At 35.2% G+C, this 27290-nt stretch overlaps 1 protein-coding gene across 14 annotated transcripts in view; it reads right to left on the bottom strand.

Annotated features, from left to right (window-relative positions):
- LOC101399254 (mucin-16-like) overlaps window positions 1-27290 on the bottom strand; it is a 118212-nt gene that overhangs the window by 23532 nt on the left and 67390 nt on the right. For 8 of the 14 annotated variants that reach the window (XM_087418554.1, XM_087418555.1, XM_087418556.1 and 5 more), the window contains one exon: window positions 10532-10707. The exons of 1 other annotated variant lie outside the window; for it this stretch is intronic. Coding sequence is in view for 6 of the 13 variants with exons in the window: in XM_087418553.1 (XP_087274679.1) it covers window positions 10637-10707 (71 nt within the window). In the remaining 7 variants the exon portion in view is untranslated. Of the gene's footprint in view, window positions 1-5966; window positions 6523-10531; window positions 10708-21997; window positions 22863-27290 lie in introns of those variants that run through there. 5 more of the 14 variants (XM_087418562.1, XM_087418549.1, XM_087418563.1 and 2 more) reach the window with 3 other exon arrangements.

Genomic DNA, 27290 nt, shown 5'->3' with positions numbered 1-27290 from the left:
CGCACAAGGGAATTTTTTTCTGCTATTCACCATGAGAACCTGGTAGAGCTTCAGGAGGTAAAACTCACAAAATTATGGAGGCCCCCTGATAACTGTCTCCCTGGAGGTTTTATCTCCCAGTCTTGTCCAGACTGAGCCACCAGTAATTTGTCAATTACAGTTCAGGTTTTCCTTCCCAGGCACTGATTCCTGTGGAGATTCCTACTCTGGTGAGTTGTTGTTTTCTGTATTCACTTGTCTGTCTCTCCAAATTGAGGGGTAGCAGTTTGCCCTGTGACCTCATGTCTCTTACAGATCTAAGAAGACTTGTTCATTTTTCAGATATATAGCTTTTTACTTGTTGTTAAGATGGAGTGGTTGACTTCTAAACTTCTTACATGTTGAACTGGAAGCCACAAGTGCCTAACACTTGTTTATTGCAAACTTTAAAAAATGTACGCTCACTATATGTATTTTGAATGAAAGGGTTATCAACAGATATTATCTAAAGAGATATTTATATATTATCTAAATATTTAGATATTACCTAAAATAAAAATCTCTCTTTGATTTATATTGTAACGGGTAGAAAAAGAGTTTAAGGTTTTCTTATCTAGCTTTACAGAAAAATTATGTACATGGTAAGTATACACAAAATTATGAGAGGTAATTTTTTTCAATCCTCTAAATTTAAAGAGTTCTGAACATGTAATAGGTCTTTCCAGTTTGGAAACTCATGTCCTTAAATTCTGGGAAATTTTCTTGGATTATTTTTTATAATAACCTTTTTGTTTTCTCCTCTGCAGAACTCTTTTTATCTGGCTATTAAACATTCCCACCTGTTTTATTCTCTTTTCCATTTGTACACACTTTGCTTTACTTTCTGGGAAATTTACTCAACTTTATTTTCCAAAAAGAATATGGAATTTTTCATTCTGCTATAGTATTTTAAAACTCTACAACTACTTGCTGTACCTCTGTTTAGAGTATTTTATTCTTTTTTGATGCATACTATGTCTTCATTTTCTCCATGTTGATATTACCAAAATTATTTTCCAAGTATTCTTCTTTATGCATAATGTTTGCTTTATCCCATATTCTTTGTTTGTTTTGATATCTGCATTTAAGGCCAGATTCTTAACTCAGATATTTAGGCATTTCATATTTAAACATGTGGCACTGAAAATCTTTGATTGGAGTCTTCAATTAGAGTAATTAGGCTAGCTGCTTTCAGTGAAAATATTGGTTCTCTTGTGCTTGTAAGATAGCCCAGAGTAGAATCTTCCAATCTCTTCTTTAGAAGATTGTTCTAGATGCTGAATATAGGAAGTACACACACACACACACACACACACACACACACACTTTCAATAACACCCCTTCTTTTAAGTACTGTAATTTGGGTACTGGTTTTGAAGAAAGTAGGGGTAAATGTATTACATGTTATTCAATTCACCATCTTTAATTAAAACAATTTGTATTATGTATATAAATTTGTATAATTCATATATCGCTTCTCAAATTTATTGTTCAAATCTGAAATTTCTGATTTTCCTTCATCAATCTTGTTTCTTCTATAGATTCAATTCATGGCTATGCTAGTTACCTGGTGTCTCTGGTCAAATGTCTTGGATTCATCCTTAATTTATGCTTTTCTCTCACATTGTTTGTCCAAACCATTAGTAATGGCTACTGGATTTTCCTTCAAAATAGACAAAATCAGATGATTTACCACTGTAACATTCCTACTAATCTAACCACAGTCAATTGCTTAGATTATTGCTCTAGTCTTTTTCCTATTTTTTTCTACTTACAACCTACAATCCATTCTCCACACACCAGCCAATATGATATTTTTAAATTCCAAGGGGTCTTTCTTGTTCCCAACTGTTATTTTTTTTAATATCATGTTATTGTTTCATAAATGCAATACTTTCTACGTTTCTTTGAAGAACTTATTGATGATTTCTTTCCCTCCTTTCTTCCCTCCTTCAGCTCTCTAGATTATCTTTTTTTTTTTATACTTACGCTATAAATAAAGTAGAGCTTTTATTGGAATGAGATGTTACTGGGATATAAAAATCATCAATTTTACATTCTGACTTTAAGAAACTTACAAGAATATTTTTTAATTTAATAAACACAATCTATACTGCTTACTCTGTGGCAGACACTACTTTAATTATAATATTATTAAATTTAACTGTAAATAATTATATATTTGTAGATTATCTTTTTTTTTTTTTTTTAACCTCTTTTCTATTTGTTTGTCTTGGTCTCTCTTTGTCACATTAGATGCTTTCCTCAGATGTTTTGTCAGTCCTAATTGTCTCCTTATGATCCTAAATTAGTCACTGCAAATCTGCTTGGAAGCTCTGTTCACATGGTTGAAGCTTGCTAGCTTGAGGCCTCACTGTGGAGTGATTTTTCTATATTCTTTCATTGGGTAACCTCAGATGTCTGTATCTTAAGATCTTTTCTCTTGGGCTGTAAGATTAATGAAAGAAGATTCTTCGAATACCTCCCTTGGAAGGTAGATCCGGATGTGGTGTAAGGGAATGAAATTTTATTTTACCTAAACTCTCTGTTTTGGTGTGATATTCTAGTCCTCAACTGTCCCTGAATCCTGAGAATCCTTATTTTCCCTTTCCAGAGAATAGCTCTCCAAGTCTTCATTCAGACCAAAGAGGGGGGCATTTTCAGTTTGAGAAGCACCAGGGGAAGTGTGTGTGTGTGAGAGGGAGAGGGTATAACCGCTTCTAAAATAGGCTTTCAACCAATCCTCTATTGTTAGTTCCACATTTACCTTTACTTCCAAGGTAATAAATATAGCAAATCCCTGAACATTTAGTGGTTCTGCAAGTTGAATTTGATTGCTTCTGCAGGCGCCTGATTCAAATTTTTTGCATCTACAAAATCATTCACCTATTTTTCAGTTTTCAAATTTGTGGCTTTTATCTTCATCTTCTTTTCTTTGTCCTTGTGAGGTTTTTGTTTTTATATGAATATCTTTATTATCGTTTTTGGTAAAACCAGGTAGTCCTTAAATTTAAATCTTACATTTCAGAGTTGACATTTTTAATACATTAATGTGTAATCAACAGCTAATCTCTTGGTGATCAAACTATACATCTTTTTGTATTTTTGTAAATATAAAGTTTTCACCTTTACAATCACAATTAAATGTTAAAACTAATATTTTATAAATTGCATATAGATGCACTTAAAAATTTCCTATTCTACAAAGTTAAATTTTAAACCAATGACAATCCATTATATATTAAACAATGTAGATTTCAGTGTGATTGTATACAGTTATTGTCATGCAGACAGTTTTCCAGGTGACTGGACTTGCAAGTGCAGTAAGTGTGTGCCATTTTACTTCTTTGCATTCGTTTGTACTTCCTAAATAGCCTGTATCAGTGTCTCCGTTTCCCTACTTGTAAAATAGGAATAATAGTAGTACCTACTTTTTAAGGTTGTTGTGAGCATTAAATGAAATTAAGTACTTAGTATGGGGCATGCAAAAATGTTAGCATTTTAATAAATCTTAACTATTACTACTATTATTGGTGATAAGACTAGTTATTAAAATACTTTCATGGGCACAATACAGACTTATAGTTTAAATGCTAAATTGTTGTAATACTTCGTTAAAATTATATTCACTATAGTGTACATTTTCTTATTTCCATTTACAAATCTGCTTAAATTTGAACATATTTCTACATGTGTTCTATTTTAGATGTTCACTTCATTTAATATCACACTAGTTCTGTCTTCACTGGAAATTTGAATGGATGAAAATAAAATTCTGATAACTGGAGATCCTAATGAATTACTGTACAGTTTTTTTAAATGTAAAAAGACTCATCTTGTTTTGCATCCCCATGATATGGCATTCTTACTTGTGTAAGCACAACATCTAACATTACTATAGCTAATAAAAAAAAAATCTAATTATTATATAATTCCCGAGAGCTGTTATTCTGTTACAGAAAAATGTTTTTGACATAAGGCACTTAGCGGGAATAGCATTTTGCCAGTGACCAAGTTCTTATAGCAGATCAGATTTCTTTAAATAAATCAACTAACTTTCTGGTGTGTAGTTCAAGCCTGCTACTGTCCAGAGCCTCTATATCTAGTCTTTTGTAAAAATCTCCAACGAAGAGAAAGAAGGTAAGCCAAGTGAGGCATCCCTTAGCTTTTGACTCATTTGCTTTCTCAGCCATCGAAGAAGTGATAAACACAGGGGAAAGCACCTACTGCCTGAGAAAAGTGAATGTAGAAAACAGGGCCATTAGGATGATGAGGACCTAAAGTGAATGTTCTGTGATTACAATGTTTGGCAGATTATTTTCTTATGCGGCTGATAAACAGGCCTTACATACAATTCAGAGAAACTGTTCCCAAAGCACTGAGTGAAACACAATGACCTGAAGATATTATTTTGGAATAAAACAAAAGTTCGGACTTCTGTAATTTAACATAATTTCGTTTCTTTAGAAAGGTTTCATATGTATAAACCACAATTGTAATGTCACTGTGAAGACTTGAGGGCAAAGACAGAAAAAAACCCAACTTTTATTCTTATGCATGTCAGCCTAATCATTGAGTATGGAACATGAAGAGATGAAAATCAAATAAAGATGGGGCCTTTATGACATCAGTGCACAGTTAACAACGATAGGATGGCAGTTTAAAAGCACAAATGTTCTCTGAGTTCAAGAGATGAATAAACAATATCTTATTACATAGAGTATCAAGTATCATTTTCTAAAAGATATAGCAAAAATTTGATTGGAGGAACACCTCTGAATTCTACGAATAGAGAAAGTATTCTTGCATGCGGTGGTTTCATGCCATTAAATACAACACAAATGGCAAAGAAATAACCACATTATTGTAAATTTTAAGTTCCTCTATCTTAACATTTGTCATGCTGTATTACAATTATATTTTATATATCAGCATACTAGGTAATAAGCTTTTTTCTTTTTTCAATAGTCAAAACCAATTTGACTTCTATAATTTTTTTTCTGTCTTCTTTCCAACCCATTTTATTCTCTGTCCCATAAATAATCTCTACCTTTGCATAGTTCGGGCAGACTAACTCACCAGTTTAACTCAAGGGTCAATTCTGTGCTTTCCTCAGTTGTATTTCTAAGCTTGCTAATTTTGAAGTTTTTGATGTATAATGATTTTAATTGTATACACGCGGGAACATTTTGCTTTTTGCTACTGTTAAAAAATATTACAGAAAATCCTACAGAAAAATTGAAAAGTTAGAAAGTCATATGGGGCTATTCTATTATTTTTATCGTAAATTTGCAATATTTTATTCATTTTAAATGTGACCCTCACATTTAGTCACTTTCTATTATTTGTCATACTAATGTTATAGGTAAATATTTATGAGTTTAATACAAACATGGAAAAATTTAAATTATCCTAGAAAATTTTATATTAATTTATCCCACCCTTACAAAATATGTGCTTATACATTTAAAAAAAAATAAGTTATGGAGAACAATCAAACTATGTTGGTACAACACTAAAAGGAAAGATGTGTGATCGAAAAAATGCATGCAGTATTGCTCTGGTGTGATAAGGTTTAATTTGCTTTGCTAAAATGTATAGCAAGCTAGCTATCCAGAGAAATATACAGTAAAAAACTTTTTATTTTATCTAATCATATTAATATTTGCATAAAATTCTAGGGATCTTAGTCACTGTTATTAACCAAAATATTTGGAATAAAAGAGGCCCATAGCCTAACAGTTATTAAAATTTTACTCTTTTTCTTCTCATGGGTTCAACATGTCCTCTTTAAAAAGTTATTACTTTTAGAGGTTATAATCTATGTCAGTCTTATTACAATGTACTTGTCAATTTTTCATAGGTTCTAAATTTAACCTTTTGAAATTTCGATTCAAAAAGATATATTTTGTACATTTTCTTACTTATGTTTCTACTATCATCTGAAAACCTGATCTTTACAAAAATTTAAAATTGAATACAAATTGTCATTTAGTGCTTCATAAGACATAGGCCAAGAATTAGAGAAATCAAGTGTTAAATTTCAAACTTGGTGGCCCTAATTGGCACTGTTTAACTTATGTAGATAGTTTTGGAGAATTCAAATGTGGTGTTTGTTTTTGAACCTAGTCATAATACTCTGATGATTCTAACAATTAGCACTTGCTTTGTGTTTTGCTTGTTCATATGCAATGTCTTTTGGGGTTTGAGGGAGGCAACACACAGCACAGTGAAACTGTGCTCCAGTTTTGAAACAGTTGAAGATATACAAAGAGGAATCAATCAGATAGTGAAAATATTTTATATTTATTACTCATGCAGCATATTTTGAAACCACGTGGTTATATCTAAGGGGAAGTGACTTTTACTAATCTAGAACAATGGAATCAGACCCATCTACCCACATGCAACACTGCAAAACCACAGCACATTCTGGTGGGGCAGGATCTTCCTTGATTAATGGGAAGAAGAGTAGAACTCCGCCCTCTGCAGTAAGCCTGGCTCCTAAGAGGAAGGAAGACAATGCAATAAAATGCAATAATCTGTGCCTAGTTCCTTGTTTCAAAAAATCCAATCAGAATTTACTGTTCCCCATTTTTTGGGTGGAGTGATGGCTGAAGTAGAGGGAGGCTTGAGCAGCCAAAGCTCCTTCCCAACAATTTTTTTTTAATAATTTTACTCAGGTGATTATTTACTGCATGCTTACTTTAAGTATCAATAACCTGAATTTTAAAGGGCCATGTGAGACAAGGCATAAATGAAATACAATCACATTGTAAGACTATGTGTGACAAATGACCTAACTGGTGTAAACTTTTGCTACGATAAAAAGAATAATCAGAAAGGAGGAATAAAAAGTCAGGAAAGGCAAAATGAAGAGCTAAAAACATTTGCTGCACCCTGAGGGGGAACTGAGTAGAGATGATAATGTTTCAGAATTGAGGAAACATTAAGAAACAAGGTTGTCTGGAATAAAGGATTTATGTTGGAAAGAAACTGCTTGTTTTTGCTGAGTAGCTTTTGTTTGAACAGACAGAAAAAACACTCAGATCTGTTTGAACAAAGAAACATCTTTGAAGAAAGTGTTATTTTGGTATAAGTAACATCAAGTCCCTAATTTAAGTTCTTGCCTGAAATAAGCCCTTGAGAGAGGGAACAGATTCTAGTAAATAGCTGGAGACAGTTAGAGGGAGAAAGAATAAGGATGTGTTCATGGTCCAGGGAAAAGAAAACACAATTGTTTTTGAACTGACTTTATGAGCAGGTGGGTGGCTCCTGGTCAGAGGACAGCTGGAGTCTGTAGTGAGTGTTTTAAAGTCGCTCCATCATACCTAAACATTCTCTTATAATCCTTTTTGGTTTGCCATTGTATTTTATTCTCATTTGATAACATCATTTTGTTATTTTTCAAATTTAAAAACACTTAGAGGAATAATACAAGAAATTCCATATATCCTTTACTCAGATTCGCCAATGGTTTACATTTTGTCCTGTTTGCTTTATCATTCTCTCTCTCTCTCTCACCCTGTCTTTCACTCTCCACACACACACACACACACACACACACACACACTTGTTTCTGAAGCATTGAGAGGAAATTGGGGAAATTATGCCTTTTTACTCAAATATTCAGGTGTATATTTTCTAAGAACAAGGACACTTTCTTACATTGCCACGTTACATTGACGAAAATCAGAAATGAAACCTAGATATATTACTATTATCTAATAAACAGTTCATATTCAATTTTTCAAATTATCAAAATAATGTATTTCATATATAAGTTTGTGTATCTATTGGTCACTATAGATAGATAAATAGAAATAGAGATCCATCTATTCATTCTAGCATCCATCTAGTATCAAATATTTTATTTAGTTTTTATGTCTTTTTAGAGTCTTTTCATCTGTAACAGTTCCTCAGATTTTCTTTGTATTTCTTTATCTTGACATTTTTGAAGATTACAGGCAAATTATGAATGTCTTTTAATCTTTACTTTTTCCTAATAGTTCCTCATGATTAGACTCAGGTTATGCATTTTTGTCCTGCACAACACAGCAATGATAGTCTATTGTGTCCTTCTTTGTGCATAATACCAGAAAGTACATGACATCAATTTTTTATTGAAAATATTTAACTTGGATTACTTAAATAAGGTGTTGTCTGCTAGGTCTTACCATGGTAAAGTTACTATTTTTTCCGTTGATGACTTTCTAAATTTATAGTTTCTTCTATGTTTACTAGTTTTCTTGCTACTGTAAGTGAGAGCTGTGTATTTTATCTATTTATTTATATCAGTGTGAACTCACGGATTATTGCTTTATTAATGTTTTAAAGGCTATTATTATGTTGATGGTCAGATTATATCATATTCGATCACAGAATGCTTTTAGTTGAGAATAGTATTAGAAGTGAAGATCTGGGTGCTAAGTGTGCTCATTGCTACCAGTGTGTCATTGCTTCTGGATCCTTTCAAGGGATAGAAATCTTATGTATACATATTTTTTTCTAGATATATATGTAGGCACACAAATATGTAATCACATATATCACATTCATTTGTATCTGTTTACATTTAACCTTCTAAATATATTAAAACACTTAAATTCTCACTGATACCTCCAATTCAAATTTACTGAGCATTTTCATCTATTGTGCTTCATAAGGGAGACAGGGAGACAGAACTAAGCAGAAGTTCACTGCCTTGTAAAGCAAAATTCAATTCCTTTCAAAAAACTGTAACACAGTCAATAGTCTCTGAAAAGTATTATCCATGCTGTCCAGTATGCCATCCAAAATTACCAGATATGTGAAGAAACAGGACAAGACAATCTCTAAACAAGAGAAAAAGAAGTCAGATGAAATAGACCATGTGTTGACCTAGATGATGGAATTAGGGAGCAAAAATTTAAAGTAACTATTGTAAATATTTTCAAGGAAACTTTTTTTTTTTTTTTTTTTGGCTGAGGAAGAGTCGCTCTGAGCTAACACCTATTGCCAATCTTCCTATTTTTGCTTGAGGAAGATTCGCCCTGAGCTAACATCTGTGCCAGTCTTCCTCTATTTTGTATGTGGGTCGCCGCCACAGCATGGCCACCAATGAGTGGTGTAGGTCTGCGCCTGGGAACCGAACCCAGGCTGCCAAAACCAGGTGTGTCGAACTTACCCACTAGGCCATGGGGCTGGCCCTGGAAATTTTTAAAATAGTATAATGAATGAGCAGATGGGGAATCATAGAACAAAATAAAAATTATTAAAAAAACAAATGAAGAGTAATTCTAACAGCAGATTGAAGGAAAAAAATCCATAAACTAAAAAAAATAAAGGAATAGAAAGTATCCAGTTTGATGAAAAAAAAATAAAACTTTAGAAGCAAAATGAACTGAACCTCAGTGACCTTTGGTTAATAAAAAGAAGTCTAACATGTGTAACTGGAGTTATAGAAGCAGAGGAGAGAGACAACGAGGCAGAATACATATTAGAAGAACTAGTGGCTAAAAACTCCTCAAAGTTTTAAAATACATAAACTCAGATATTCAAGAAGTTTAGCAAAGCCTAAGCAGGATAAATGCAAAGAAAAATTTTTACACCTAGGCATATCATAACCAAACTGATGAAAACCTAAGGTAAAGAGGAACCAGTCAGACACATGACATAATTCTAAAGGGGAAAAATGACACAAAAAGTGGCTAACCTCTCATTAGAAACAGTAAATGCCAATGTAGCATCTTTAAAGGGGCTATAATTTTATATTGAGTAAATATGTCCTTCAAAATTAAAGAAGAAGTAAATAATATTTAGATAAACAAAACTAAAATTTTGTCATCTGTGAATCTGCATAAGAAATGTTAAAAGAAGTTCTTCAGTCCGAAGATACATGATATTAGTGGAAATTTAAATGGATATGAAGAATTGAAAAACACCAGGATTGTTAAATAAGTGAGTAAATATACACAATTTTAATACTTTTCCTAATCTCTTTGAAACACCTGTACCATTTTAAGCCCAAATGAAAACTGTATTGTGCAATTTATAATACACTGCTGTAAAAGCTAAAATGATAAAAAGAAAAACACAGATGACAAAAGTTATAAATGGAATTATAGCATAGCCTTTTTATGTTATACATGAAGTGGTATAACATTAATTCAAGGTAGACTGTGGTAAGTCAAAGATGCATATGTCAATCTCTAGAGCAACTATTATAAAATAAAACAAATATAGATAAAAATCAAAGGGAATAAAATGGAACATTAAAATATCATGCTATTATTCTAAAAGAAGTCAAGAAAGGAAGATCAAAAAACCTAATAACAGATGGGGAAAATAGAAATTATAACATCATAGACAAACTTTATATCAATAATTACATTAAAGGTAAATGGTCTAAACACTCCAATAAAAGACATTTTCTAACACACAAAAAATATCTTACTATCTGGTTTTTACAGAAATTCACAATAAATATAATTCCACATATGACTTGAGAATAAAAGAATGATAAAAGACATACCATACAGGGGCCGTCCTGGTGGCACAGCGGTTAAGTGCGCACGCTCCGCTTCGGCGGCATGGGGTCGCTGGTTTGGATCCCAGGCGCACACCGATGCACCATTTGTCAAGCCAGGCTGTGGCAGCATCCAATATAAAGTAGACAAAGATGGGCACAGATGTTAGCCCAGGGCCAATCTTCCTCAGCAAAAAAGAGGAGGATTGGTATCAGATGTTAGCTCAGGGCTGATATTCCTTACACACACACAAAAAAGACATATCATACAAACACTAACCATAAAAATGGCAATGTAGCTATGAAAATTAGACTTCTAACAATTAGCATTACTAGAGATAGAGGTGTATTTTATAACGACAAAACAATAAAATCATTAGGAAGACATAAACATATCCAGTATTCATTCATGTAACAGTGCTTCAAGCATATGGGGAAAAATCGAAAGAACTAAAAGAAAAATCATATTTAAAGACTTGAACATTCTTTTCTCAGGAATTGATAGAACAGATACACACAAAAAAAATTATCAAGGATACAGAAGATTTGAAAATAGCTCATGGGGCTGGCACGGTGGTGCAAGCAGTTAAGTGTGCGCAATCCGGTGCGGCAGCCTGGGGTTTGCCAGTTCAGATACCGGGCGCGCACCAACGCACTGCTTGGCAGGCCATGCTGTGGCGGCGTCCCATATAAAGTGGAGGAAGATGGGCACGGATGTTGGCTCAGGGCCAGTCTTCCTCAGCAAAAAAAGAGGAGGACTGGCAGATGTTAGCACAGGGCTGATCTCCTCACAAAAAAAAAAAAAAACAAGAAAACGGCTCTCAAATAATTTGAGCTCTCAACCAAAAGACCCTATAGAACACCACACTCTACACCTGCAGAAAACATTTTCTATTCAATAAGCTTGAGAACAATCATGAAGATAAGCCAAACAATGAAATCATACAGAATATATTCTGTTTGCAAATGAGCTAAATTAGAAATTTTTAACAAAACAATACCTAGAAAATCTCCAATTAGATAGGTATTAGCAATTTATTTTTAAACAACATATGAGTCAAACAAGAAAATACAAAGTTAGAAAATATTTGAACAGAATGAAAGTGAAATTAAAAATATCAAAATTTGAGGCCGGCCCCGTGGCTTAGCAGTTGAGTGCACGTGCTCCACTGCTGGAGGCCCGGGTTCGGATCCTGGGCATGCACTGACGCACCGCTTCTCCGGCCATGCTGAGGCCATGTCCCACATACAGCAACTAGAGTGATGTGCAGCTATGACATGCAACTATCTACTGGGGCTTTGGGGGGAAAAATATAAATAAATAAAATTATTAAAAAAAAAATGAAAATTCGCATTGTATAGCTAATACAATAGTCTGAATACTTATGTTAGAAAACAATAAAGATACAATACCAATGCTCTAATTTTCTACATTAAGAAACGAGAGGAAAGAAGTGAAGATGGCAACGTAGGGAGACTCTGAACTCATCTCCTTCCATGGACACAGCCAATTTACAACTACTCGTGGAAAAATTTACCCCTGAGAGAGAACTGAAAACCGGATAAGAGGAACTCCTGCAACAAACAACAACCGAAACTGAAGTGGAAGACAGAGAAACTCCCTTCTGGAGAGAAAAAAACACCACCTTCACAAGCCGCAGCGCTTCACAGCCACCAGGTAGCAGCCAAAAGGTACGCAGCCCTCCCTGGCAGAGGCGGGCCCGGAGCTGTGGTGTGCTCCCGCTATAGGCATTTTTTGGACCCAGCACAATAGAGATGAGTGGCATAATATCTGACATTGCTTGCTACTAAAACACTGGGGAGTACCCCTAGAAAAGCTGGTTCACAAAGAAATTAAAACCGGCTCTCAAAGGGCTCACGCACAAATTCACCCATTTCAGAAAGCAACCTAAAATCACCAGAAAGAAAGGTGCACAGTGCTTTGGTGAATCAGTGCATTTTGGTAAGAGGTGAGACCTCTCCAGGGACTGGGACATTAGCAGTGGCCATTGTTGTGGCCTGGTGTGGGCGAGCTGACACAGACATTGGCAGACGCCACTGGAGTTCTCCCTGGGGTCTGCTAGCCCATGGTCTGCCCCACCCACTAGAGCATTGATTTAATCCAGCTCAGCCAGGGCAGGCAGCCCACCCTAGGGACTGGCCCCACCTAACAACAAGCCCTCGGGCAACTTGTGGGCCTGCTAAGTTAGCTTCCTGGATTCTCCACAGCCTGGCGAGTGGGTCCACCTCTGTGGGGCAGGGCATGTGCAAAGAGCGGGTGGAGAGTGTGAGGCGGTGGTGGAATGTGTGGGGCTCCCACCTTGGAGAGACTGGGTCCACTTCAGGAGGTCGGGGTGCGCACACGGGGCAGGACTGTGTTGACTGTGTGTTGCCCTGTTGGAGGCGGGGCTTGTCAGCTGCAGAAGACTTGTGCTTCTCAAAGACCCACATAGGCGGTTTGCTCCACCTTCCAAAGCCTGAAACAATTGGGTGCTCCCGTGCCTGAGGCCAGCGCCACCCAGCTGCAATCCTCAGAGAGCTGACAAGAGTCCTAAAGGTGGGAGGCTTATAGCATTGGTAAGCCCCTGAGCCTAACAACCTGCCATGCTGGGCGCCTACTCATTTAAAAGAAATACTGCAACACAAATGTGCTATTAGAACTTGCAGCCAACTGTGCTAGGGCTCCCCACACACGATAAAGAAATTATAGGGGCCACAACAACTACAAGCAGCTGAGCATTACAACATCTGGCCAGGGGCATAGCTCAGCCTGCCTGGGCACCTACAGGGAGAGCAACCACACCACAACAGAAGGACACACATAGCCCAGATAGGGCTCACTCCTGGAACATTCAGAACTGAGGGAAGCACACTGCTGGGCCTCATAAGGCATCACTTATATAAGGTCACCTCTCCAATAGCAGGAGACACAGCTGACCTACGTAATACATAAACACAAGCACAGGGAAAGAGGCAAAATGAGGAGGCAAAGGAATATATTCCAAGTAAGGGAACAGGACAAAACCCCAGAAAAGGAACTAAGTGAAACAGAAATGAGCAACCTACCCAAGGGAGAGTTCAAACAAAGAGTGTTAAGGATGCTCACTGATCTTGGGAGAAGAATGGATGAACTCAGTGAGAACACCAACAAAGAAATGGAAGATATAAAAAAGAACCAATCAGAAATGAAGAATACAATACTGGAAATGAAAAATTCACTAGAGGGACTCAAAAGCAGAGTAGAGGATACAGAAGAATGGATCTGCAAGCTCGACAAAAGACTAGAAGAAATCACCCAAGCTGAACAAGTAAAAGAAAAAAGAATTAAAAAGAGTGAGGAAAGTCTAAGAGACCTCTGTGGCAATATCAAGCGCACTAACATCTGTGTTATAGGTGTCCCGGAAGGAGAAGAGCGAGACAAAGGGGCAGAGAATCTATTTGAAGAAGTAATAGATGAAAACTTCCCTAACCGAAGGAAGGAAACAGATATCCAGGTACAGGAAGCACAGAGAGCACCAAACAAGATAAACCCAAAGAGGCCCACACCATGACACATCATAATTAAAATGTCCAGAATTAAAGATAAAGAGAGAATCCTAAAAGCTGCAAGAGAAAGACAAGTTACATACAAAGAAAACCCCATAAGGCTATCAGCTGACTCTCAGCAGAAACCTTACAGGCTAGAAGAAAGTGGCATGATATATTTAACATGCTAAAAGGAAAAAACCCACAGCCAAGGATACTGTCCCCGGCAAGGTTATCAGTCAAAATAGAAGGAGAGAGAAAAAGTTTCCCAGACAAGCAAAAATTAAAGGAGTTTGTCATCAAGAAACCAGTACTACAAGAAATGCTAAAGGGACTTATTTAAGGGGAAAAGAGGAGATCACAAATAGGAAAAATTATCTATTTCCATGATAAGAGGGTAATGGACACAAATGCACAAAAAAGAGGTTAGATATGATATCAAAAGCATAAAATGTGGCAGGAGGGAAGTTAAAGAGTGGAGCTTTCAGACAGAGGTCAAACTAAAGAGACAATCAACTTAATATAGATTCCTATATATGTAGATTACTGTATATGGACCCCATGGTAATCACAAACCAGAAACCTATAATAAACACACAAAAAACTAAGAGAAAGGAACCCAAACATAATACTAAAAAACCCCATCAAACCATAAGGGAAGAGAGCAAGAGAAGAATAAAGTAACAGAGAAAGACTACTAAAACATCGAGGAAAAAAAGTTAAAAAATGGCAGTAAGTACATACTTATCAATAGCTACTTTAAACATCAATGGACTAAATGCTCCAATTAAAAGGCACAGTGTGACTGGGAATCTATCCAATGAACCTGAAATCAACAATCCAAAGAGGCTTATGCACCCCTATGTTCACTGCAGCATTATTCACTATAGCCAAGAAGTGGAAGCAACCTAAGCGTCCCTTGACTGACGATTGGATGAAGAAAATGTGGTGTATATATACAATGGAATACTACTCAGCCATACAAAAAGACAAAATCGTCCCATTTGCAACAACATGGATGGGCCTGGAGGGTATTACATTAAGTGAAGTAAGCCAGAAAGAGAAAGACAGACAGTGTACGATGTTACTCATATGTGGAATATAAACCAACACATGGACAGAGAAAACTGTATTGTGGTTACTAGGGGCAATGAGGGTGGGGGGTGGGCATAAGGGGTGAAGGGAGACATATATATGGTGATGGACAAACAGAAATGTACAACCCAAAAATTCACAATGGTAAAAACTGTTAAAACATCAATTAAAAAAACATAAAAAAAAGGCACAGTGTGGCTGATTGGACAAAAAAACAATACCCATATATATGCTGCATACAAGAGACACACTTCAGACCTAAAGACACACACAAACTGAAAGTGAGGGATGGAAAAAGATACTCCACACAAATGGCAATGAAAAGAAAACTGGGGTAGCAATACTCATATCAGAAAAAATAGAATTTAAAGCAAAAACTGTAAAAAGAGACAAAGAAGGACATTACACAATGATCAAGGGAACTATCCAACAAGAGGTTATAACACTTGTAAATAGCTACGCACCCAATGTAGGAGCACCTACATATACAAAGAAATTATTAACAGACACAAAAAGAGAAATAGACAGTAAAACAATAATAGTAGGGGACTTTAACACTCCACTTACACCAATGGATAGATCATCCAAACAGAAGATCAATAAGGAAACACTGGCCTTACATGACACATTAGAACAGATGGACCTAGTAGATATACACAGAATATTCAATCCCAAAACCAAAGAATACACATTCTTTTCAAATGCACATGGAACATTCTCCAAGATTAATCACATATTAGGCCACAAAACAAGTCTCCATAAATTTAAGAAGATTGAAATACTACCAAGCATCTTTTCTGACCACAATGGTATGAAACTAGAAATCAACTATAAGAAGAAAATCAGAAAATCCACAAATATGTGGAGATTAAACAAAATGCTACTGAACAATGATTCGGTCAATGAAGAAATCAAAGGAGAAATCAAAAAATACCTGGAGACAAATGAAAATGAAAATACAACATGCCAGAATTTATGGGATATGGCAAAAGCAGTTCTAAGAGGGAAGTTTCTAGCAATATAGGCCTATCTCAACAAAGAAGAAAAATCACAAATAAACAATCTAACAATGGACAAAAAGGAACTGGAAAAAGAAGAACAAACAAAGCCCAAAATCAGTAGAAGAAGGGAAATAATAAAAATCAGAGCAGAAATAAATGAAATAGAGACTAAAAAAACAATAGAAAAAATTAATAAAACCAAGAGCTGGTTCTCTGAAAAGATAAACAAAATCAACAAATCTTTAGCTAGACTCACCAAGAAAAAAAGAGAGAAGGCACAAATAAGTAAAATCAGAAATGAAAGAGGAGAAATTACAATGGACACCTCAGAAATACAAAAGATTATAAGAGAATACTATGAAAAGCTATATGCTAACCAATTCGACAATCTGGAAGAAATGGATAAATTCGTAGAATCATACAACCTTCCAAAACTGGATCAAGAAGAAAGTGAGAATGTAAATAGACCAATCACCAGTAAGGAGATCGAAACAGTAAGCAAAAACATTCCCAAAAATAAAAGTCCAGGACCAGACAGCTTCCCTGGTGAATTCTACCAAACATTCAAAGAAGACTTAATACCTATCCTTCTCAAACTCTTCCAAAAATTGAGGGGTGGGGGGGAAGCTCCCTAATTCATTCTATGAAGCAGACATTACCCTGATACCAAAACAACACAAGGACAACATAAAAAAGAAAATTATAGGACAATATCACTGATGAATATCGATACAAAAATCCTCAACAAAATACTAGCAAATCGCATACAACAATATGATAAAAAGATTATACACCATGATCAACTGGGATTTATTCCAGAGATACAGGGATGGTTCAACATCTGCAAATCAATCAACATGATACACCACATTAATAAAATGAAGAATAAAAATCACATGATCATCTCATTAGATGCAGAGAAAGCATCAGACAAGATACAACAACCATTTATGATAAAAACTCTGAATAAAATGGATATAGAAGGAAAGTACCTCAACATAATAAAGGCCATATATGACAAACACACAGCTAATATCATCCTCAATGGTGAAAAACTGAAAGCTATCCCTCTAAGAACAGGAACCAGACAAGGATGCCCACTCTCACTACTCCTATTTAACATAGTATTGGAAGTCCTAGCCAGAGCAATTAGGCAAGAAAAAGAAATAAAAAGGATCCAAATTGGAAAGGAAGAAGTGAAACTGTCACTATTTGCAGATGACATGAATTTATATATAGAAAACCCTAAAGAATCCACCAAAAAACTCTTAGAAGTAATAAACAAATACAGTAAAGTTGCAGCATACAAAATCAACATACAAAAATCAGTTGCGTTTCTATACGCTAACAACGAAGTAGCAGAAAGAGAAATTAAGAATACAATCCCATTTACAACTGCAACAAAAAGAATAAAATACCTAGGAATAAACTTAACCAAAGAGGTGAAAGATCTGTACATTGAAAACTATAAAACATTGACAAAAGAAACTGAAGACGATACAAAGAAATGGAAAGATATTCCATGTTCTTGGATTGGAAGAATTAACATAGTCATGACGTCCATAAGCAATCTATAGATTCAATGCAATCCCTATCAAAGTTCCAACAACATTTCTCATAGAAATAGAACAAAAAATGCTAAAATTTATATGGAATAACAAAAGACCCCAAATTGGTAATGGAAGCCTGAGAAAAAAGAACAAAACTGGAGGTATCACACTCCCTGATTTAAAAATATACCACAAAGCTATAGTAACCAAAACAGCATGGTACTGGCACAAAAACAGACACACAGATCAATGGAATAGAATTGAAAGCCCAGAAATAAACCCACACATCTATGGACAGCTAATCTTCGACAAAGGAGCCAAGTACATACAATGGAGAAACGAAAGTCTCTTCAACAAACGGTGTTGGGAAAACTGGACAGCCACATGCAAAAAAATCAAAGTAGATCATTACTTTACACCATATACAAAAATTAACTCAAAATGGATTAAAGACTTGAACATAAGACCTGAAACTATTAAACTTCTAGAAGAAAACATACGCAGTACGCTCTTCGACATCAGTCTTAGCAACATATTTTCAAGCACCTTGTCTGACTGGGCAAGAGAAACAATAGAAAAAATAAACAAACGGGACTACATCAAACTAAAAAGCTTCTGCACAGCAAAGCAAACCATCAACAAAATGAAAAGACAACCTAACAAGTGGGAGAAGATATTTGCAAACCATACATCTGATAAGGGGTTAATCTCCAAAATATATAAAGAACTCATGCATCTCAATAACAAAAAAACTACCAACCCAATTAAAAAATGGGCAAAAGACCTGAACAGACATTTCTCCAAAGAAGATATACAGATGGCCAACAGGCACATGAAAAGAGTTCAACATCATTAACTATCAGGGAAATGCAATTCAAAACTACAATGAGATATCACCTCACGCCCTTCAGAATGGCTATAATTAACAGGACAGGAAACAACAAGTGTTGGAGAGGATGTGGAGAGAAGGGAACTCTCATACACTGATGGTGGGCGTGCAAACTGGTGCAGCCACTATGGAAGACAGTATGGAGATTCCTTAAAAAATTAAGCATAGAACTACCATATTACCCAGCTATTCCACTGCTTGGTATTCATCCAAAGAGCATGAAAACACCAGTGCGTAAAGATATATGCACCCCTGTGTTCATTGCAGCATTCTTCACAATAGCCAAGACTTGGAAGCAACCTACGTGCCCATCAAGGGATGAATGGATAAAGAAGATGTGGTATATATACACAATGGAATACTACTCAGCCATAAGAACCGATGAAATCCAGCTATTTGTGACAAGATGGATGGACATTGAGGGTATTATGCAAAGTTAAATAAGTCAGAGGGAGAAGGTCAAATACCACATGATCTCACTCATTAAGTAGTAGATAATAAGAACAACAAACAAACACATAGAGACAGAGATTGGATTGGTGGTTACCAGAGGGGAAGGGGGGAGGTAGGAGGGTAAAAGGGATAATTAGGCACGTGTGTGGTGATGGATTGTAATTAGTATTTGGGTGGTGCACATGAGAACATGATGCAATCCATGCAGAAACAGAAGTATAATGATGTACACCTGAAATTTATACAGTGTTATAAACCAATGTTATGGCAATAAACAACAACAACAACAGAAAACAAACTAGAAAGCCAGCCCTGATAGTCTAGTGGTTTAAGTTTGGCGCTCTCACCGCTTTGGTGGCCCGCGTTCATTTCCCATTCGCAGAACCACACCACCTGTCTGTCAGTTGCCAGGCTGTGGCAGCGGCTCACATAGAAGGAGTAGAAGAACTTACAACTAGGATGTACAACCATGCACTGGGGCTTTGGGGAGGAAAAGAAAAAGAGGAAGATTGGCAACACATGTTAGCTTAGATTGAATTCTTCCCTGCAAAAAAAAAAAAAAAACTAGAAAAAGATGAGTAAACTAAACCCAATGTTGATAAAAAGAAATAATAAAGATAAAAGTGGAAATTAATGAAATTTAGAAAAATACAAAAATAGGGAAAATAAAGTCAAAATTGGTTTTTGAAAAGAAAATTTAAATCAATAACCACCCAGTAAGAATGAGCAAGAGAAAAGGAGAAAATACAAATGAATGACTGATATCAAGAAATTTAGTGGGGACAGTATCATAGATAAGGATATAAGAAAGAAAATAGGGATGCCTTATGTACAATTTTAGTTCAATAATTTTAACAAAGTTGAAAAACAGTAGTTACCTAACTGGATCTAATAATAAATAGATATCCTAAATAGTCTGATATTAGTTAACAAAGTTCATTAAAAAAAACAAACAAACAAAACCTTCTCCCACAGGGAAAAGAATGCATTGCTGTGAGAAATTAATAAAGACCTAAATAAGTGAAGAGATATCTTCTGTTCATAGATTAAAGGACTCAGTATCGTTAAGATGTCAGATGACTCTCACACTGATCCACAGATTCTGCACAAGCTCAATCAAAATGAAAGCACTTTTTGTGGAAATTGACAAGCTGATTCAAAATTTGTTATGTAAATGCAAGGGCCTTAGAACAGCTGGACAGTCTGTGAGAACAACAACAAAGTTGAAGATGTTTGAAGAAATATAGCTACAGTTATTAATGTAATGTGATATTGGTACAAGATTGAGCAAATAGAGCAATGAAACAGAAGGTTAGTCCAGAAATAGACCCAGATATACAGGGTCACATGATTAATGACAAAGGTACTGCAATTCTATGAGGAAAAACAATTTTTTAAATAAATACTTCTCGAGAAAACTGATAACCAACGTAGGAAAAAAAAATCTTGATTCTACCTGATACTGTACAAAATAATTAAGCTCTTATAAATTATAGACATGTGAAAACTGAAACCATTAAGCAACTAAAAGAAAATATAGAAGAATATCTTTTATGACTTTAGGCTAGGCACATTTTTCTTCAACAGAACACAAAAAGCACTAACATCAAATACACAAATTAATAATCTGGAAATCATGTACAATAAATAAAAAGGCACGATGTCAAACTGGGAAGTTATATCTGAAGAGTGACCATTTCCAGACTATATAAAGAACTCCTAAAAATTAGTAAGAAAGAGCAAATGACTCAATGAGAAATGGGTAAATGACTTGAAAAGGCATTCCACAAGAGGATATCAAATACCAATAAATGTATGAAAAATAAAAATTAAAATTAAAATCACAATGAGATACAGTATACACCCAGGCTAAAATAAAACTGACAATAGCAAGTGTTGTTGAGGATATAGACAACTTTAATACCCATACATTACAATGAGGAGTATAAATTGGTTTAACTACTTTGAAACACTATTTGGCTATGTCTTCTTAAGGTAAGCCTAAGTCTACATTATGAGTGTATATTTCCACCAAAAGTTATATACAAGAACATTCATAGTAACTTTATTCACAATAGTGCCAAAATGGCAACAACCAAATATTTCTCTAAAGGAGGATGGATAAATACCTAGCAGAGGAAAGAGAAAACCCTCTGATACATGTGAGAAATGGATCTTTTTCAGAAACTTGGTGTTAAGTGAAAGAAGTCAGATAAAAAAGAGCATATGATACCATTTACATAAAGCTTAAGTGTAGGCAAATCAAATCTATCATGATTATTATATCAGAATGGTGGTTACTTCTGGAGAGAAGTATTATTTGGAAAAGCCTTTAGGAATTTTAAGGATGATGAAAATATTTTATATTTTGATTAGAATAGTGCTTACATAGTTGTCAATATATGTAAAAATTGGAAATTAATTTATGGTTCATGGCAAAAAAAACCCCAAAAATAGCACGAATAATTCAAAACACATCAGTACTCCAACATACATATAAATGATTGACTTAACATGAAAATTTTCAGATTTTATGCTTTTTGCAGGTTTCAAATACATCCATAATGTCAGAGAAAGTTTAATATAAAATGATAGGAAAAAGCTAACCAGGGAAATGTGACCTAATGAAATTTGTCATAGTGATAGTAATGTAAAAAGGAACTGAAAGACAGAAGCCAGTAAGAGTTTATAAAGGATCACAAACTACAATATAACAAAATTTTACTTGCAAGATGTAACAATCCTAAAAACATTTGTGAAAATATATGAAGCAAAAGTTGATAAAGAGCTACTAGAATAAATTAGCATACATACGGACTTAGATATTCTAACAAAATTCTCAGACAAATGTAGAAAATTTGAAAAATTAAAAAGCTTGATCTAAAAGGCAGATATAGAAATTTACTTTTAAATATTAGAGAATTGAGGTTATTTTAAAACATTCACGGAGGATTTATATAATTTAACTTTGTTATTAGGCTAAAAATTCACATAATTTAACCAACATATAGAGGTTAAAAAAGAACTCTCAACTAATATCTTAGTTTAAATGAAGTAACGCCTATATTGTTTTCAGCACAGTTATTGACACACAACAAACCTCACTAAAATCTAGATGCTACTATTGTCAATTCTGCTATAAAGCCAACTTTTTGATCTTATGGTACAATGAGAGAAAAGGAATATATGCACTTGCAAGAAGACAGAAAACCAGCAACTGAGGAAGAAGGGAGAGAGGGAAAGAGGAAGTTAGGAAGGAAGGAAGGAAGGGAGGGAGGAAACGAGAGAAGGAGGAAAGAAGGGAGGGAGGGAGGAAACGAGGTGGAGGGAAAGGAACACAGCTTTGACCCCAGTGCCTAGAGTTAAACTTTAGGGTTTGTGGTACTTCCATCTAACCTAGTAATAATGGTTAAGAGAGATTTTTTTTTTTAAATAAATTGCTAGACTACCTCTGTCTCCTGTGTCACATGGCATTATTCCCTCTGTCTGTGTCTGTTAAGAACATTGCATTTCTTCCATGACAGTGGAATACAAGGTTTCTGGTTTCTGCAAGGGACATTAAGTGTTCAAACTTATAAATTTGAATTGTAGTATGGTCTATGTAAGCACTAACCCAGACCTGCTGATTTATTATTTTCACATGATTTTCTCAAAATTTACCCCCCTCAAAAAGACGGTACTTTGTGTTTAAGATTGGAAAGAAGATAGTCTAAAATAAACACCATAAACAAGCTGAAGTCAGGAAACAAAGAAATTCTTTGCCATAATCCATACGTGCCTTTTTCCTGAGTTAGAAAGCAGGTAGACAAAGGTGGAAAACGGACCTGGAGAAGAAAAGGGAAGATAGAATACATGCCAAGAAAAATATCTTGAAGTATGTTAAAATGTTAGTTATTTAAACCTTTTGCTTCACATATTTTTTGTTATTTGAATATCCTATAATAAGTATCATGTTTACAAAAAAAACCAAAAACTATGAGATTTTAATTGTAAAAAAATATTTAAACATTTGGAATAATGTCAAGGTGCTTATCAGTTATTATCACCATACTATAAATTAGTTAAATGTGAAAACTTATGAGTTTAAATAGCATTTATGGAACATTTATATCAAAATAATCTCAGCTCCAAAGAACTAATTTGCAACAATTTATAAGAACATATAAACTCTTCTCTCTCTCTAAATATATACATATATATGTATATGTATTAAAGCTTATACCAAGATTTTTAAAATAAATATGACTACAAGGATTATCATATATAATTAAGATGTTATATTCAAAATTTTTTATGGGTCTGAGCCACCAAAAAAGTCATCAATAATAATTCACTACTTTGTTCAGATTCTAATAAAATTTAAAATTTTATTCCCATAATGCTCTTATATTAATGACATATGAAGTATTTCAATATTAAGTGTATTTCTCTAGATAACGTATTAGATGCATTTATATTTTATCACATTTATTTTCTTAAAATATTTACATTATTCTCCACATGAATGAGTTCTCTCTCGAAAAGGTATTTTTATTTGTTTGTGTGTTATTTGTAGTACCCTAGGATCATGAGCCTGGAAGCATTTACAGTTATTATAGCTCAATTACTGAGCCTCAGTATGGGGGTAGCCCATGACGACATTAACAAACGCCAGTGCTCGGGAGCTGTCTGCATAATGAACCCAGAAGCATTATAAGATGTTTTATTTTACAAGTTTATATGAAGATAATTTTAATGTGTTTATGCTAAGGAAGTCTAAACTGTGAGCAGAATTAATCATCAGTAGTGATCAATGATCCCCAAATCAAAATATATATTCTGAAGTTCATGCTACATATCTTAGTATCTCTTGTGATCAAATATCACTTCTATGTTTTCTTATGTAACCTAAATTTCACATTTGTTCGAAAAATGTACAGTTAATGAAGAATTTGGTGGGAAAAATATAAACTGTGATAACTATTCAAGAATAATTTATTATTGTCTGCACGTTTGTATTGCCCTTCTTCATCCTGCTCTGGCTCAGCCTTAAGTGTTACATGTATGTATTTCAGAGAAGGCATCATTCAGGTTTTTATCTGTTACTACCTGAGTAGGCCTTCCGTACCATTGCCCCCAAGAAACAGCCATGCCCATTTGCTATTACTGTCATTATTAGAGTGCACTGTGAGATTTTATAGAGGTAGGATAAACTTAGAAGTTTAAGAAAAACTTCATCCAGTCAGAGACAGAAACTAGTATATAAATACTCCATTGTATCATGTTTCATATGATAAACTCTGGAGGGGGAGGCATTCTCTATATTTCTCAGAAAACTGTTAAAATTAACCTCAATCCCAGTTAAACTAGTTAATAAGAAGCAACGGAGCATCCTGGGTAGAACTGCAGAGGTTAGAACCATTCTCAATGTCTTAAAGAATCCAGACAAGATGGTCCCCCATCATCTCCCCATTTGATTTTCTTCTGTGACTCTGGCAGAGATAAGATTTTTAATGGCATATGTAGACAGCCTATCATAAACTCAAGCAAGTGACAGTTCCAGTTACATCTGCTGTAATCGATGTGGTATCTCTAGTTGAACAGATCAACAAAGCCTTTGGCATTTGTTCTACTAGTATTAATTGGATGAAAAAATTCTTTTCAATTCCAATCTTTTGCCAAAGGAAATTGTATTTAGGCAGAGCAAAAGTAGCTTGCAATTATGTGGGTAGGTATTCAGTACACATTCACTCTCTTGCCCCAAAAGCTATGTTAATTCTCCTGTTCTATTTCACAAATTATTCTACAGTGACCTTAGTTGTTTTGATATTTCATAGAACATCAAACTCCTTTACTTTATTGATGACATTTTGTTAATCAGATCTTTTGAACTGAAAGTGGGCATCTTAAGACATGGATGCCTTGTTAAATAAGCCCCACAAAGATACAAAGGCCCACCAAAACAGTAAAGTGTTTAGGAGTCCCAAGGTTAGGGGCATGCTTCGACAGCTCCTCTATGGTAAAGAACAAGTTATCACATTTTCATCCCCTACCACCAATTTTGGAGGAAACAGATACTGCACTGGGAATACTATTCCTACCTATTCATTGGATGACTCAAAAGCCTACTAATTTCTAGTGGGACAGAACAAAAGAAGCATCTGCAGTTCAGGCTGTAGTCAAAGATACTCTGCCAATTGGGCATTTATGACCCTCTCAATTTATGGAAGCTACAGTTACCTGTATTAGTTTTGAACTTTTTAGGGAATCTCTGACAAACTCCAATAGGAGATTTTTAGTGCAAAGTCTAGAATTCTGGATCACCCCTTAATGTGCTTACAGGCCTTGTAGATACTGAGCATACCACCACAGTACATCAAATGACTATGCTATCAAAGTTGCACTTTACGTATTAGGTCTTATCAGATCTCCTGAGTCATAAATTTGATGCGCACAGAGGGTACAAGGGAAATGGTCCATGCAGCATGCAGCTATAGAGTTCCATAGGCACAAGTAAGTTATATCAATAGTTGGTCCATACTTCTATGATATCTCCATTTATGGCATCATTTCTCAATCAGCTCAGATCAATGACTTTATGATTGTTTCAGGCAACAAGCCTATGGAGGAGGAATAAAGTTAGGCCTGGTCCATGGATAGGTCTGATCGTTATGTTGGTGGGAATAAAAAATTGTTTATGTTTGTAGTGCTGTCACACAACAGTTCCAGAGACAGACCTAAAAGAGTGTGAAGACAGTATATCCTACTAGTGCACAGTGCCACAAGAAGTATATTTGGTTGTTCACTTTATACAGAAGAAGTGGCGAGTGATATCTGATGCCAAGAGTCCCATTTGGAGCTCTTGGCCTGTACGGTCCAACCCCAGGAGCAGAAGGGAGACTTGGAAAATTTTTTCAGGATGTCCCTGGAACCACATTTCCCTACCAGGGACGGCAGGGACAGAAAAGGAAAGGGGACAGACTCCCTGTGAGATTCGGCTCTGGGCTCTGGAGAGGACGTGCACAATGTCCTGGAGATGCACTCAAGCTGGGCACCCTGCCCAGGTTTCCCCAAGTGGCACTTCCCAGAGCGGTTCCCGGGCTCCCGGGGGGACTTAAAAAAGTCTGCAGGGACTCTGGCAGGGGTGGACTGTACACCTGAAACCAAGAAATTAGTTGTAGAAACATGGACAAATCGTTTTTATTCTATAATTTCAGAGTACAGAAGGCCTTTCTAAAGCATAAAACAAAGCCCAGAAGCCATAAAGGGAATGATTGATAAACTTGACTGCAGAAAGTTTAGACAAATTTATCTTTGCATATTCCATAAGCAAAGTCAAATACAACAAAGTTATGTGGGGAACATCTGTGCAAATACACGTGTGATAAGAGTATTGATTTCAGCATTACTTACTACAGTAACAAAAAATTGCAGAAAAATAATAGCTATTAAGAGAGACCAAACTAAATAAATTCTAGGACATCCATACAATGCAATGCTATGAATTTGTGTTTTTAAAAAAATGTTTATTCTTTAAATGACTGACATGGAAAGATGTTAATGATAAACTGTTAAATGAAAAAAGCAAGTTGCAGAAATTTCATTGGTGTGATAAAAAAGAATATATGCGTGTTTATCTTTTAAAAAAACTTATATAGACAGGCAAAGGAACTGGAAGAGCTAAAGCAATTTTGAAAAACAAGAATAAAGGTACCCCTAATTTCAACTCTTACTATGTAGCTAATAAAGACTGTGTGTTATTGGCAGAGATATAGAAACACTGAATAATGGAACAGAATAGATACTCAAACAAATGGAATAGAGACCCAAACAAATTGTTTTTGTCAGATATGTGAAAGTGATTCACAGAAGGAAAGATGACCTCTCCATCAAATGGCAGTAGGGCAACTGGACGTCCTCAGGCAAAACCACCAACCAACCCCAAACCTTGAACTACACACCTAAACCTCACACCTCATACAAACATTAACTTTAAATGGATCACACAGTTCAACGTAAAATATTAAATTATAAAATTTTAGAGAAAAAATTCTAAGAAAAAAATGGGATCTAGGGCTAGGCAAAGGGACTTTAGACTTGACACTAAAAGTGTGATACATAATAAGAACTGGATAAACTGGGAGTCACCAAAATTAAAAACCTATACTCTGTGAAAGACTCTTTTTTAGGAGGATCAAATGACAAAGTACAGAGAGTAGGAGAAAATATTGGCAAACCACATATCCAACCAAGGGCTAGTATCCAGAACGTGT

Source organism: Ceratotherium simum, chromosome 28, assembly GCF_057802395.1.
Source record: "Ceratotherium simum simum isolate JZ-2026a chromosome 28, ASM5780239v1, whole genome shotgun sequence".
NCBI lineage: Eukaryota > Metazoa > Chordata > Mammalia > Perissodactyla > Rhinocerotidae > Ceratotherium > Ceratotherium simum.
The sequence above is the reverse complement of the archived record's forward strand: the minus strand, read 5'-3'. Positions and strand labels throughout refer to the sequence as shown.